This window comes from Panthera tigris, chromosome B1 (assembly GCF_018350195.1).
Source record: "Panthera tigris isolate Pti1 chromosome B1, P.tigris_Pti1_mat1.1, whole genome shotgun sequence".
Taxonomy (NCBI): Eukaryota; Metazoa; Chordata; class Mammalia; order Carnivora; family Felidae; genus Panthera; species Panthera tigris.
This window is the reverse complement of record NC_056663.1, coordinates 15,592,658-15,609,323: the sequence shown is the minus strand read 5'-3', so window position 1 is coordinate 15,609,323 and position 16,666 is coordinate 15,592,658. Positions and strand designations below refer to the sequence as shown.

Sequence of the window (16,666 nt, the reverse complement as noted above, 5' to 3'; positions counted from 1 at the left end):
ATTCATGTTCAGAAAGAATTCTAAGTATATTGTGTTCCTGCTGCCTCATTCTCCACTTTCCGTCTTCCTCCGCCACTGAACAGGTAACATTTCGGCTGGTTTCTGTGTTCTCTTCCTGAGTTTCCTTCTGCTCAAATAAACAAAGAGGGATCTATTTTCTCTTACTGTCCCCTTTCTACGCAAACAGGAGCGTATTCATGTTGATCTGCCTCTTTCTGGTCTGTCTGGTGAACGTCCCACGTGAACTTGACTTGGCAGTTGTTGGAGGTTTTCTGTGAATGTCCTCTCAGGTCAAGTTGATGGACATGCGTTCAGATATTATGTCTCCGTAGAGTCTTTTTATGGTGCGGGGATAGTCTACTTGATGACAAAAGAGATGTTTTAGGTGTTTGTTAATATCCCAGTTTTGCGGATTCTCTTTAGTTCTCTGAAGTTTTGCATTGTGACTTTTGTAGCTTTGTTCTTTGTTTTGTCAATTTTAGACTTATAGTTGCACAGATAGTTCAGGAAGTTCCCACACATTTCTTCCCCATCTTAATCTAATTCTTAGATTTTACATAACCAAAGTGCGGTGATTAAAACCAGGAAATTAACCTTGACATAATACTGTTATCTCAAGTACAGAAGCTATGTTTTTAATTGCATGCTTACTTAACGTTCTATGTTCTTGATGAGTGGCTGTTACCATTATGTTCTGTTATCATTAGGAAATGTCTCCTTGTAATTTCTTATAATATTTTTTTGTCTTGAAATACATAGTGTTCGATATTCATATAACCCAGCAGCTTTCCTATGCTCACTTTGCACGGTATATCTCTTTTCGCCCATTTGTTTACAACCTGTTTCTGTCTTTATTTTTTCCAGTTTTGTTGAGATATAATAGATATATAACATTGTGTAAGTTTAAGGTGTTGGTTTGATACAATCATATATTGCAAAATTAACCACAGTGGTATTAGTTAATATCCCTATCACTTCACATAATTATCATTTCTTTTTGGAAGTGAAGAACATTTAAGATCTATTCTGTTGGCAGCTTTCAAGTATATAATACAGTATCGTTAACTATAATCACTCTGTTGGACATTCCATTCCCAGAACTTACTCATCTTACGATTGGATCTTTGGGCCAACACCTCCCCATTTCCCTCAGCCCCTAGTAACCACCATTTCTGTCTGTGTCTAGGAGTTCAGCTTTTTTTTTTTTTTTTTTTTTGAGAGACAGCTCGGGCATGTGTACAAACAAGTGGAGGAGGGGCGGAGGGAGTCCAAAATCAGGAGTCAGACACTCACCCGACTGAGCCACCCAGTAAATGGCCACCCCAAGCCCATTTACTTTTGATGTAATTTTTAAGTATAATCAGGTTCAAGTCTATCATCTTACTTACTGTTTTCCATTTTCCCTTCGTTTTTTTCTTTCTGTTGCTAATTTTGGATTAACTGAATATATTTTGGTGTTCCCTTTTCTTTCCTCTATTGACTTCTCAGTTATCCTCTTAATTTTTTTTTTTATTAATGTTTATTTATTTTTGAGAGAGAGGGGGAGGGAGAGGCAGGGAGAGAGGGAGACAGAGGATCTGAAGTAGGCTCCACGTTGTCAGCACAGAGCCCGATGCGGGGGCTCCAACTCACGAGCTGCGAGGTCATGACCTGAGCCGAAGTCGGATGCTTAACCAGTTGAGCCACCCAGGCGCCCTATGCCTCTTCATTTTTTTAAGAGTAATTTTTTTTTTTAAGTGGTTGCGTCTGGGTTTAAAAATTTGTATCCGTCTGGGGCACCTGGGTGGCTCCGTGGGTTGAGCCTCTGACTTCGGCCCAGGTCATGATCTCGAGGTTCGTGAGTTCGAACCCCACATCGAGCTCTGTGCTGACAGCTCAGAGCCTGGTGCCTGCTTCGGATTCTGTGTCCCACTCTCTCTGCCCCTCCTCTGCTTACACTCTGTCTGTCTCTCAAAAATTGATAAACATAAAGCTAAAAACTTTGCATCCTTCAATTGGCAAAGTCCGCTTAGAATCAGTATGTTACCACTTCCTACCATACATCCTACTTCCTGACGGTTCACCATTTCCCACTACGTGAATCTAATTACATGACAATATTATTCCATTTATCCATCCATCATCCTCTGTGCTGTTTTTGTCACGTGTTTTACTTCTACGTACGTTGTAAACCTAACCTTACGATATTGTCATTTTTGCTTGAAACAGCTATTTCTTAAGGAAATTATGAAAAGGAAAAAATATCTAGTTTTTATGGTTACCCACTGATTTTTCTTTTCCAGTTGTCTTTTCTCTTTCCTATAGATCTGCGTTTCCTTCTAATACCTTTCCAGCCTAGAGAACATCCTGCAGCAACCCTTTAGTGCAGGTCTGCTGGCAACAAATTCTCTCATTTTCTTGATCTGAAAGTGTCTTTATTCACCCAGTTTTTATTTATTTATTTTTTATTTTTTTTTAAATGTCTACTTTTTTTTTTTTTTTTTTTTTTTTTAACGTTTATTTAGTTTTGAGACCGAGAGAGACAGGGCGTGAACGGGGGAGGGTCAGAGAGAGGGAGACGCAGAATCTGAAACAGGCTCCAGGGTCTGAGCTGTCAGCACAGAGCCCGACGCGGGGCTCGAACTCACGGACAGCGAGATCATGACCCGAGCCGAAGTCGGACGCTTAACCGACTGAGCCACCCAGGCGCCCTCACCCCTGTTTTTAAAGGATGGATTCACTGGATGCAGAATTCTGGGTTGACATTTTTTTCCCTCCACTCTTTAATTAGGTGTCTGTGTTGTTCTTTGGTGTCTCTTGTTTCTGTGAGAAGGCCGTGACATGGGTCATTGTTCCCATGTTTATTTGTATATTGACTCTGTCCCTTTCTTCTGGCTGCTGTCAAGATTTTCCTGTTTATCTTTTTTGTTTCTTGGCATTTTAAATATGATGTGCTTAAGTATGGTTTTATCTTGCTTTAGGGTTTACTGAGCTTCTTGGATCTAGAAGTTGGAAAATTCCATTTTTTTTTTCTCAAAATTTAATTTTTCTATCCCGTTCTGACTCTTCTTTTGGAACTCTTATTATGTATATTTTAGTATTGTCCCACAGGTTCCTGAGATGCTCTGATTTTTTTTTTTTTTTCCAGACTTTTTCTCTCTGATTTGCAAATTCGGTAAATTTTTATCACTTTGTTTTCAATTTTACTGACCAGTCTTTTGCCATCTAAAACCTGCAGTTAAGCCCCCAATTAGTGAATGGTGCCCCCTACAGATGTGTCCATGTGCAGGCCCACGAGTGTCATCACAAGTATCCTCAGAGGCAGAGGGAGATTACACACACAGGAGAAGATGATGTGAAGACAGAGAAGGTGGTTGAAGTGATGTGGCTGCAAGCTGAGGCATGCCAGAGCCACAAAAGCTGGAAGAAACAAAGAATAGATTTACACGCCCCCCCCCCCCCCCCCAACCAGGTCCCTGGAGGGAATGCTGTCTTACCAACACCTTGATTTTGGCCCACTGAAACTGATTTCGGACTTCTGTCCCCCAGAGCCGTTAGAGAATACATTTCTGTTCTAAGACATCAAGTTGTGGTAATTTATTACAACAGCCACAGAAAACTAAAACACTATTCAATGACTTCTTAGTTTTGTGCTCTTTGGTTCTAGAATTTCCATTTAGCTTGTTTTTGTTTTTAATGTAGTTTCTCTTTTTCTGCTATCATTAAGCCATCATTTTGTTTACTTTTGGGGACATTTTTTTTTTTTAATTTATTTATTTAGAGGGAGAGCAAGAGCAAGAGAGTGCAAGCAGAGGAGGGGCAGAGAGAGAGAGAATCCCAAGCAGGCTCCACACTGTCACAGAGCCTGACTCAGGGCTCAAACTCACGAACCAAGAGATCATGATCTGAGCCGAAATCAAGAGTCGGATCCTTAACCCAGGAGCCCCGTTTGAGACCTATTTATGATAGCTGCTTTAAAGTCTTTGTTTTGGGCTAACTTGGGGTCGGTTTCTCTTGAGTATGTTTTTTTTTGTTTCTCTATGGGTCACATTTTTTTGTGTAACATTTGTATTTTAGTACTTTTAAATTGTGTATTGGAAATTGTTGACAGGCTGTTGAGACTCTGAATTCTCTTACAAATGTTGAGTTTTTATTCTCATTGGTAGCCTGTTTATTGGCTGATCATCTTTAGCTTCTGAAAGCTTTATCTTTGGCTAGGGTCAATTTGCAAAAAGCCTAAGGGATTTTGCAAGCAGCTCTAACTCACTGGGACTCAGCCTCTGTATTAGTATTCAGTTGCTGCCTAGTAAATTACCTCCCACAAACTCTGTGATTTCACGTATATTTACATCTCACGGTTTCTATAGGTCCGGTCTAGGCCAGCCTTAGCCAGATTCTCTACACAGGGTCCCACGAGGCTGAAATCAAGGTGCTCTCCAGGACAGAAATCTGATCTGAGTCACGTAGTTCTCATCTAGGATCGTTCAGATTGTTGGTAGAATTTGAGTCCTTGCCTTTGTAGACCTGAGGTTCTTGGCTTCTCCGTGGGGGAAGCTGGAAGTCCTCCTTAGGTCTTAGTCAGGCGGCTCTCTCACAGTATGGCGGCAAGCATCTTCAGAGCCAGAGGGTTTTCTCCAGTCAGCTACAGTGGAGTCTTCTGTAAGGTGACCTCATCGAGGGAGCAACTATCCCATCCTGTCTGCAGGTGCACCCCACATTCAAGGGGAAGGAGTTACCCAGATCATTGAGGATCATCTTCCAATTCTGCTAAGAGCCTACAATGTGTCTTTCTAGTGAATCTGGTCAGACGTTGGGTTTAGGGTTTGTGAGGGTGGGTCCAGAGTAGGCCTTCCTCTAGGATAGTGTTTCTCAATCCTTTTCATTATTGTCCTGACTAAAAAGCCTTTTAGACACTTTCTCTCCTAACCACTCCCTCCCCCAATTAAATTTTAATACCAAAATATACTGTGTTACTCTTTATGAACTGGGACCCTTTGGAGAGTCACAGACCATTTTAATACCTAAGAATTGTTTCTGCATCCTCTCCTGAAGAATCCCATTTTTGCTCCTTAGGAAAACTATCGCCCTGTTGAGGATTGCACGCTCTAGAGTATCCTTGTGGCCCCAAGTTGCAGTCTTCCTCCTAGCTCAACTGGATAGATAGGTTTTAATGAGGTTTGATGAGATCTCTGCATTTTCTGCATGTAATTTCCCCCCAGTGGCTTGTCCCCTATTACCTGTTGTGTTCTGAATCCCATGCCGGCTGCTTTCTAGTAAGCTTGACGTAGTCTCATTCTGCGCATGCGGAGGACTCCGGGACCGCAGGGAACACGCACCTGGACTTCCCGTGCTCCCTCTGAGCTCCGGTTCCAAGGGCTTCACCTGCTCCAGTCTGGTCTCTGCTGCCTCGGCAGAGTGGGACTACGTGCTCTGTTTGATTTAGCTTGTGCTGCTGTCGAAATTGCCCCCTGGCGCGGGCGGGGGAGTGGGAGTTCCCGGGGTCCCCGGTCTCCCAGTCCTGGGTGCCCGCTCTCCAGCACCTGAATCAAGTCGCCTCATCCCCACCCCGACTCCGTGGTTGGTTGTGGCAAGAGAGCTAGTTAGGAAGCGGATACTTCATCCCGGCTTGGAGAGCGATCAGCCGGCCTCCACGCAGTACATCACCTTAAGTAAGAAAAGTTCAGCTGCCTCCAAGACGATCGTTGTTAAAAGCCAATGAAGAGCTTTATTTACTTTATGTGTTGAGACAGTTTAATTTTTCCAGGGTCTCTTTATGTTAATTTGGCCAGTATACATAATGAACCACTTAGAACTAAATGAGAGTAATAGCTAGAATGGAGAGTGTTTGATACTGTTGTTATAATACTGATGTTTTAAGAGAAGGAAAATTTTTAAATAAAAATCTTTGCTTTTTTTTTTTTTTATTGTAGAAAACTCAGAAAAAGAAGATGTTTTCCGGCAAAAGGAAGAAATCAAGAAGTGAAGCCATAGACTCCGGTACAGAATAGTGTTTTATACTTTGTCAGTCATTCAAGAATTTCATTTTAAAAACCTATTTTTTTGTTGTTAAGATAGTAAATTGTAAGTCCATAAAATTGCTACTTTAAAAAGCTGAAAATATGAGACTTTGTAGTAACTGATTTTTTCCAACATCTATCATGAAAATTTTCAACCTACAACAAAGGTGAAAGAATCTTACGGTATGTATTTATACACCTAGATTTTACTGTTATACCTCCTTTCATCACCTTAATTTTTCATCACACAGTCTGTATTCTTTTGATACATCATGTAGCATATACTCTTCTGTATAGGCTTTTTCTAGTCAGCATAACTTTTTTGAGATTGACTCTGTACTTTTTTATCGATACAAATAAGAGTTTATTGAAAAATGGGTGGAAAACCATTTTGTCCCTCTCCTACAGTTCTTTAAAGGAGAAGTCCTTTATGTTTAGAAAGTTTGGAAAGTATGGAAAGGAAGATAAAAATCACCCATAACCCAAAAAGAGCCGCCATGCTTTTTGTTTTGTCTCTACTCTTCAAGCCTTTTGTCGCACTTTCTCCCCCGAAATGGGATCATATGTTTAAGTATTCTACAATTCCATCTTAACGAACGCATGACCTTTCATCCACAGAGGTACCAGAACTTAATGTCTTAACAATACACGACTGAGACTAAATCACATCGAGTAACCGTTACGTGTGCTAGAAGTGGCCTATTAGGTAGATTAAAATTAAGGAATCACAGGTAACCAAAAAGAGCTCTATTACCAGTAGTGTTGGGTAACAACAGACTGTTGCATAAAAGGTACAACGAGGTAGTTAAGAGTCAGCAGTACTTCAGACTCTTTCAGTAGAAACAAGGAGACAGCAGTTAGAGTGACAGTGTAGACAGGATCTGTGAGACTCTGCACCAGGATAGGAAGTGAGTCATGCCTCCCCTTACGTGCCTCTTCAGCTGAAGCTATTTTTGGCCATTTGGTAGGACAGTTTTTTTTGTGTGGGGCTTTCAGGACCCTGGACCTAGAGCCAAAAGATTGATAATCAGTATATTAAATTGACTTATCTTCATATTCTAGATACGTCCGACTGCGTTCATATTTGGTGTCTAAAAGGAAAGAAAGCCAGTGATCTCATGGAATTAGATGTTGTTTTGTCTGCATTTGAGAAAACCATCCTAGAGTATAAGTAAGTCTTCTGATGTTGTGATACATGCACCTCATACGTTGTCCTTAAAGCACGACTCGTGCTTTTGTCAAAAGCATGGCTTTTGACACCTCGTATTTTCATCATCGCGTAGTTTTACATATATTTACATTTCCGTTATAATTTTTTCTTTAATCCTGTGAATTATTTAGTAGTATGTTTTTATACGCCCAAATACGTGACTTCTTTGTATTTATCTTACATCTGAAATATGTTGTGAGAAAATTTGGTGATATTTTTTGTAATTTTGAGGCTTTCTTCATGGCCTAGCACATAATCTGGGGACTCTAATTCATGGGTTCATGTAGACTCTCTAATTATTGGATCTGTGTAGAATCCATATTTTTCTTGATTCTTTTAATCAATTTATGCTATATATACTTAGAGACTATTTTGTTAGGACATCGTGTTTAAAATTGCTCTGACTCATAGATGAAACATTTTATACTTCTCTAGTACCCTCTCCATTCCTAAAAACTTTATTTATTTTTTTTTTGGCTTAAAATCTAGTTTATCTGATACTACTGTTGTGTCACTGGATTTCTTTTGCTGGCATTTGCCAGAATTTGCATAGCCTTTGTCTGACCCTAAAAAAATTTTAATAAGAAATATTAAGCTTTAAATCCAGTGTGTCTGTCTTTGTTGACTTCAATCCATTTACATGTATTATAATTATCAATACATTTAGAAGAATGTGTTGATATATTATTTTGATTTCTTAGATTTTTTTCTCCTTTTTGAGGTTTTTAATTCTAACTTTTGTTAAAAATAGAATTTTTAACTCCTCACTAATAAAAACTTTCACCTCTCCCTTCCCCTACCCAAAAATCCATCATATTTATAATACCTAGAGATTTTTAATTCTGGGGTAAGATATACAAACGTTTTCTGTTTCCGTTTTTAAGATAATAAACTTTATTAAGGTATTTATCTGATCACCTTTATTTCATATATTTCTTGTAACAACCTCTGGATATGTCTCTTAGTTAAGTGCTTCATCCAGCACTTTTAGGTGTGGCTCTTTATGTTGTAAGATTTCTAAATCCTTCTGATTATTTTGGTCGTGACTTTGAACTTGAAAGACTGTTTAGCTGGATATACTATTCTAGGTTCTAAATCATTTCCTTAAATACTCTGGAGTACTGTTCCTTCGTCTTCTAGTGTTGGTTTGGAAAATTTGGTGCTTGTCAAAGTCTTATTTATATGTGCTGCGTTCTTTCTCTCTATAAGCTTTTAGAATATTTGGTCTTTGATATTCTTAAATTTCACTATATGGGGCCTGACCTTTTGGATCTAAGGTTCTTCTTTTTTTAATTCCAAAATATATTTTTGTCCTCTATTCTATCCTGCCCTTTGCTTTTTCTAGATCTCCTCAATCCTGAAACTAGAAATTTGCTAATTTATTTCTGTGATATATCCATTATGCTATTTATCCCAGCTACTGAGTTCTTAAATTTAGCCCTGAGTTTTTAACTAACATTTCTATTTGGTTCTCTTTTATGTCTTACGTTGCTGCTGTCCTCTTTAGAATATTTATTAGGCTAAAGTCAAATTACTGAGTCATCTATTATGAGATACCTGCTTCTGTTACAATTTCTGATCTGATAGTTTGTTTTCTCTGACACAGTCGTGTTCCTCCAGTGTGTTATTCCCCAGCCTATGAGCTTATTTACCCCTGCCCCAGTCAGCTTCTTTGTCAGACAGTGTGTATAAGGGAAGACCGAGTCTTGATCCCTGGGTTCCTGGGAGTGCGAGGGATGGGGGTAGATGAGGCGTAGGTGGGAAGCCTCAGTCACTTATCCCCCAAAGTAACCTGTCAGGTCAGGACTTAGCCTTGCCCTCCAGACATAAGTAGTGTGAAGAGCAGATACGCTCCTCACACGATCATTTTCCAGCCCTGGGGGTTTGGTGGGGGAAGGCGGAGGAGGCAGCTGCCCAAACTTAGTCTCCTCGTTTCTCTCCAGGCCCCACAAGCACAGCCCAGCTTTGACTCTTGCAAGACGCAGACAGAGGTCTGATTGGCTGCAGCAGTTAGGGAAGCGCGGCTTGTGAGAATCATGCGGGGGAAGAAGCAGGAGCCAACCTTGACAGCTCCTTTCCTGCCCTGGGTCACAGCCACCACACATTCTAAACCCCTCTTCCTCTCACCTCGGGGATTTTCACAGCTCAACCCATTTTGAGAGGGGATTTTCGCTCTGGGGTTCTCATGGGGTTGATCTCAGGGAAAGGAGCCAGCCTGTCATGCTAACTCATCATTATCATTGTAGGAATTATCTGTTTTACTCTTCTGTACTTACTGTATGTGTTAAAGCCAGTTTGCTGTTAAAATTGGTACAGAAGGTCTCTTACCATACCCAAGACCATCTTGACTGTGTTACCCTTTTCCCATTCATACGTCTCTTCTAAAGGAAGAAGAGACTTACTATAGATTTCTGATGTTGTGGCCAAATGGCAGTATCTTGAATTTTAGCATAATATATTTTTGATGTAATTAATGATTTAGGGGGCGCCTGGGTGGCTCAGCTGGTTAAGCTTCTGACTTCGACGCAGGTCATGATCTCATAGTTTGTGAGTTCAAGCCCCACACCGGGTTCTCTGCTATCAGCATGGAGCCCCTTCAGATCCTTGGTCTCCCTCTCTCTCTGCCCACCTCCTTCCCCCCGCTCCCCCCCCCCCCGCTTGTTTTTTCTCTCCTCCTCAAAAAATGAACTTAAAAAAAAATGATTTAGGGGTGCCTGGGTGGCTCAGTCAGTTGAGCATCTGATTCTTGATGTCGGCTCAGGTCGTGATCCCAGGGTCATGGGATCGAGCCCAGCATTGGGCTCCATGCTGAACTTGGAGCCTGCCAAGATTCTCTCTCTCCCTCTGCCCCTCCCCACCCCACTCAAAAGAAAAAAAATTTAGAAGAGGTATAGTATTTTTGTTAGACTTTTTTTTTCGTTAAATAGGCTCCATGCCCAACATGGCCTTGAACTCATGACTCTGAGATCAAGAGTCAGATGCTCCACCAGCTGAGCCAGCTAGGCACCCCGTAGACTTTTAAAATGATAAAATACCCTTGTGTTTCTGTCATAGCCAGTGATTCTGGTAGAATCACTGATCTTGTTTTATTTTCCTGATATAAAGTATTCTCGACCACGTGAAAAGTTGTGTTTTCTCAGAATCAAGTTAACTATTTGAGGGTCTTCTATTTTTAATACTCATCTGGAACTCACACATGAATAGTTTGTTAAAAGACTTATTGATTGTAAGCAGTTTGCCAATGTACATATACCTAGGGAAGTATGCCATGAAATGCAAACATTACAAACTTAGGCTATTCTATAACTGATTCAATTAGTAATTTGTAGCGAAGTGACCAGATTTTTAGGGCACTAGAATTTGAAAGAGCTGTGTCCGACTCTTGTACGTAGACCATCACCATTTTCAATGGTACAGTCTACCAATTTATCAACATTATAAGCCATATGCAGAAAGGCCTAACCGGTTTTCCTAATTTTTTATGTTTTTAACATCTTAAAATCATGATTTCATATTTATATTAGAAATACTTTTTTTTTTAAAAGCTGGAGCTGATGTATTTTTTTAATTATAAAATTTATCATCTTAACCATTTTTAAGTGTATAAATTCAGTAGTGTTAAGTATATTCATATTGTCGTGCAACAAATATCCAGAGCTTTTTCCTCTTGCAAAACTGAAAGTCTATACCCATTAAACAATTTCCCATTTCCCCGTCTCTGCAGCCCCTAGCAACCTACTTACTGTTTCTATGCGTAACTACATTCGATACCTCACATGAGTGGAATCACACGGTATTTTTCTTTTTGTGACCAGTTGATTTCACGTGGCCTCATGTTCTCAAAGCTTATCCATATTGTAGCACATAACAGGATTTCCTTTTTTAGGGCTGACTGATCTTTCATTGTATGAATATAGCACACTTTTCTTTATCCATTCATCCACCTGCCTCTTGACTGTTGTGAATAATGCTAAAATGAACATGGGTGTGCAAATGTCTCTTTAAGATCCTGTTTGCAGTTACTTTGGATCTGTCCCCAGAAGTGGGGATTGCTGGGCCATAGGGTTTATACTTTTTGAGGAAGCTCCTTCCTGTTTACCATCATAGCTGCACTGTTTTACAGTCACACCCACGGTGCACAGTGTTCCAGTTTCTCTGCCTTCTCACCAATACATGTCATCTCTTTTACTTATGGTGGCCATCCTGATGTATGTGAGGTGACAGCTCACTCTGGTTTTGACTTGCATTTCCCCGATGATTTGTCTTGCATTTCACCTTTTTATTTTATTTTATTTTATTTTATTTTATTTTATTTTATTTTATTTATTTATTTTTTCAATATATGAAATTTATTGTCAAATTGGTTTCCAGACAACACCCAGTGCTCATCCCAAAAGGTGCCCTCCTCAATACCCATCACCCACCCTCCCCTCCCTCCCACCCCCCATCAACCCTCAGTTTGTTCTCAGTTTTTAACAGTCTCCTATGCTTTGGCTGTCTCCCACTCTAACCTCTTTTTTTTTTTCTTCCCCTCCCCCATGGGTTTCTGTTAAGTTTCTCAGGATCCACATAAGAGTGAAACCATATGGTATCTGTCTTTCTCTGTATGGCTTATTTCACTTAGCATCACACTCTCCAGTTCCATCCACGTTGCTACAAAGGGCCATTTTTCATTCTTTCTCATTGCCACGTAGTACTCCGTTGTGTATATAAACCACAATTTCTTTATCCATTCATCAGTTGATGGACATTTAGGCTCTTTCCATAATTTGGCTATTGTTGAGAGTGCTGCTATAAACATTGGGGTACAAGTGGCCCTATGCATCAGTACTCCTGTATCCCTTGGGTAAATTCCTAGCAGTGCTATTGCTGGGTCATAGGGTAGGTCTATTTTTAATTTTCTGAGGAACCTCCACGCTGCTTTCCAGAGCAGCTGCACCAATTTGCATTCCCACCAATAGTGCAAGAGGGTTCCCGTTTCTCCACATCCTCTCCAGCATCTATAGTCTCCTGATTTGTTCATTTTGGCCACTCTGACTGGCGTGAGGTGATATCTGAGTGTGGTTTTGATGTGTATTTCCCTGATGAGGAGCGACGTTGAACATCTTTTCATGTGCCTGTTGGCCATCCGGATGTCTTCTTTAGAGAAGTGTCTATTCATGTTTTCTGCCCATTTCTTCACTGGGTTATTTGTTTTTCGGGTGTGGAGTTTGGTGAGCTCTTTATAGATTTTGCATACTAGCCCTTTGTCCCATATGTCATTTGCAAATATCTTTTCCCATTCCGTTGGTTGCCTTTTAGTTTTGTTGGTTGTTTCCTTTGCTGTGCAGCTTTTTATCTTCATAAGGTCCCAGTAATTCATTTTTGCTTTTAATTCCCTTGCCTTTGGGGATGTGTCGAGTAAGAGATTGCTACGGCTGAGGTCAGAGAGGTCTTTTCCTGCTTTCTCCTCTAGGGTTTTGATGGTTTCCTGTCTCACATTCAGGTCCTTTATCCATTTTCACCTTTTTATATGCTTGTTGGCCATTTATATACTCTTTTTTTTTTTTTTTTTTTTTTTTTTTGAAAAGTGTTCAGATCCTCTGCCCTTTTTAAAATTTGAGTTATTTTGGTGTTGAGTTGCAGGAGTTCTTTATATATTCTGGATATTACCCCTTATCAGACATACGGTTTGAAAATATTGTTTGTGATTCCTTGGGTTACCTTTATACTCTGTTGATTGTTTCCTTTGCCACATAGAAGTTTTGAAATTTGATGTCGCATTTTGTCTATTCTTGCTTTTGTTGCCTGTGGCTTTGGTATCGTATCCAAGAAATCCAAGGCTAATGTCATAAAGTTTTTCCCCTGTGTTTTCTCAGCTGTTTTGTAGTTTCAAATCTTATATTTAGGTCTTTAATCCATTTTAAGTTAACTTTTGTACAAGGTAAGGGTCCATCTTCATTCTTTTGGATGTGGATATCCAGTTTTCCCAGCACCATTTGTTGAAGAGATTTTTCTTTCCCCATTGGGTAGCCTTGGCATCCTTGTTGAAAATTATGTGACCATATATGTGATGGTTTATCATTGAGTTTTCTCTTCTCTTTCATTGGTCTGTATGTCTGTCTTTATGCCAGTACTGTAATGTTTAGATTACAGTAGCTTTGTGATGTTTTGTACTTAGGAAGTGTGAGGCCTTCAGCACTGGTTTTCTTTCTCAAGATTGTTTTGGCTGCTTGGTGTCCTTTGATATTATGTATGAAGTTTAGGATTTTTTTTTCTATTTCTGCAAAAAATGCCATTGGGAATTTGGTAATTATTGCATTGAGTCTATAGTTTGCTTTGGGTAGTATGTACATTTTAATAGTATTAAAATTAAATCTTCCAGTCCATGAACATAGGAGGTCTTTCTCTTTATTTGTATCTCCAGTTTCTTTTAACAATGTTTTGTAGTTTTTAGTGTATAAATACCTTACCTCCTTAAGTTTGTTTGTAAGTATTTTATTCTTTTTGATGCTATTGTAAATGGGATTGTTTTCTTAATTACCTTTTTGGATTGTTCATTGTTGATACATAGCAATGCAACTGTTCTTTGTTGATTTTTGTATCCTGCAATCCTGCTGAATTTGTTTATTCTAACTGTGTGTGTGTGTGTGTGTGTGTGTAATCTTCAGGATTTTCTACATATAAAATTATGTCCTCTGTGAACAGAGATCATTTTACTTCTTCCTTTCCAATTTGGATACATTTATTTCTTCTTCTTACCTAATTGCTTTGGCTAGCATTCTCAGTCCTGTGTTGAATAGAAATGGCAAGAGAGGCATCTCCATTTTGTTCCTGATCTGAGAGCAGTAACTTTTAACTTTTCACCACTGAATATGATGTTAGCTGTAGGCTTTTAATATATGGCCTTTATTACATTGATGTGATTTCCTTCTATTCCTAGTTTGCTGAGAGTTTTTATCATGAAAGGTGTTGAATTTTGTCAAATGCTCTTTCTGTATCAATTGAGATGAGCATGAGGCTTTTGTCCTTCATTCTGTTATTGTGTTATGTTGATTGTATTTCATTTGTTGAACTATCCTTGCATTCCAGGCATAAATACCACTTTCTTGTGATGTATAATCACTTAAGTGTGTTATTGAATTCCCTTTACTAGTATTATGTTGGGGAGTTTTGCATCCATAATCAAGGATATTGCTTTCTAGTTTTCTTTTCTTGTAGTATCTTTGTCTGATTTTGGTAGCAAGGTGATGCCAGCCTCATAAAATAAGTTTGTAAGTGTTTCCCCCCTCTTAAAGTTTTTGGAAGAGTTTGAGAAAGATTAATGTTCATTCTTCAAATATTTGGTAGAATTCTTCAGTGAAGTCATCTGGTTTGTGGGCCTTAAATTGGAGGATTTTGATTAGTGATTCAGTCTCCTTACTAGCTATAGGTTTGAACATACTTTTTATTGCTTCTTGATTCAGTCTTTGTGGGTTTTATGTTCTTAGAAGTTTATGCATTCCTTCGTGGTTACCTAATTGGTGGGCTTATAATTGTTCATAGTAGTCTCTTATGATCCTTTTTATTTCTGTAGCGTCAGTTGTAATGCCTCCCCTTTCATTTTTTGCGTCTTTTCCCTTTTGTATTAGTCTAAGGATTTGTCAGTTTTATTGATCTTTTAAAAAAACTCTTAGTTTCATTAATTTTTTTCCTATTTTTCATTTCATTTATTTTTGCTGTAATCTTTACTGTTCTGTCTTATGCTGTTGTTTAGTTTGATCTTCCTTTTCTAGTTCCTTGAGGTGTAAAGTTAGGTTGTTGACTTGAGATATTTCTTCTTATTTAATGTAGGTATTTACTGCTCTCAGCTTCTCTTTTAGTACTTCCTTGGCTGCATCCCGTAAGTGTTGGTGCATTATGTTTTTGTCTTCATTTGTTCCAAGATATTTTCCAGTTTCCCTTGTATTTCTTGTTTGAATGATTCGTTGTTCAAGACTATGTTGTTTAATTTCCACATATTTGTGAGTTTTCCAGTTTTCCTTTTGTTGTTGATTTCTAGTTTTACTCCACGGTGGTCTGAGAAGATACTTGGTATGATTTCAATCATATTAAATTGGTTCAGACTTATTTCATCATCTAACATGATCTGTCTTGGAGAATATTCTTCTTCTGCCTATCAGAAGAATGTATATTCTGTTCTTACTGGGTGGAATGTTCTATGTAGGTTTGTTGGATCCATTTGGTTTATAGTGTTGTTCAAATCTTGTTTCCTTATTGAGCTTCTGTTTGATCTGTTATTGAAAGTGAGGTATTGAAATCACCTACTATTACTGTTACTGCCTATTTTCCCTTTCAGTTCTGTTAACTCATATATGTGGGTGCTCCAGTGTTGGGTGCATATATATTTATAACTTTTCTATATTCCTGGTGAATTGACACTTTTATCATTATATCATCTCCTTCTGTGACTTTTTTTTGACTAAAAGTATAATTTGTCCAATATAAGTATGGTCACCACCATTCTCTTTTTGTTATCATTGGATGGAATATCTTTTCCATATTCAGCCTGTGTATTTCCTTATACCTAACTAGAATCTTTTATAGACAGCATATAGTTGGATCCTTTTTTTAAAATCCAGTCAGCCACTCAGTGGCTTTTGATTGGGGGACTCCTGGTAGTGATTGACTTATTTTACTACTAAATTTTGTTTTCTCTAAGTCTTATAGTTATTTTGTCTCTTTTCCTCTCTTATAGCCTTCCTTTGTGTTTTGTTGATTTCTTTTTTGTAGTGATGTGCCTTGATTCTCCTATTTTCTTCTGTGCTTCTGTCGAGTGTGTGTGTGTGTGTGTGCGCGCACGCGTGTGCACACACGTGCACTTACACAAACGGGAATGGCATAAATCATCTTATAGCAGTCTGCTTTAAAATGGTAACAACTTAGGTATGCCTGGGTGGCTCAGTCAGTTAAGTATCCGACTCTTGATTTCAGCTCAGGTCTTGATCTCGTGGTTGTGAGTTCAAGCCCTGCATTGGGCTCTGCACTGAGCATGAAGTCTACTTAAAATAAATGAATTCGTTAATGAAAGAAAGAAAGAATAAAAACTTAACCTCAATCACCTAAAAAAACTCTACTTCTTTATGTCTCCCTTCCCCACCACATGGGGATAACACTTTGTTACTGATGTTGCAGGTTTCACCTTCTTACATATTTTTTTAAGTTTTTATGTATTTATCTTGAAAGAGACAGAGACAGTGTAAGTAGGGGAGGGGAAAAGAGAGAGGGAGAGAGAGAATCCCAAGCAGGGTCCACACTATCAGTGCAGAGCCTGATGCGGGACTCAAACTCACAAAACCATGAGATTACGACCTGAGCAGAAATCAAGAGTCGGACGCTTAACCAACTGAGCCACCCAGGTGCCCCTCACCTTCTTAGAGTTTTAACCATTGACACAGTTTCATGTTATTTTTATGCTTATAGCTTTTAAAATCTATTGTCA

At 38.9% G+C, this 16,666-nt stretch overlaps 1 protein-coding gene across 2 annotated transcripts in view; it reads left to right on the top strand.

The window, feature by feature from the left end:
- The window catches only part of CENPU (centromere protein U), a 43,433-nt gene that overhangs the window by 18,951 nt on the left and 7,816 nt on the right, over positions 1–16,666 (top strand). For both annotated transcript variants that reach the window (XM_042982972.1, XM_007099011.3), the window contains exons 7-8: positions 5,910–5,976; positions 7,059–7,167. In XM_042982972.1, the coding sequence (XP_042838906.1) occupies positions 5,910–5,976; positions 7,059–7,167 (176 nt within the window). The remainder of the gene's footprint in view (positions 1–5,909; positions 5,977–7,058; positions 7,168–16,666) is intronic.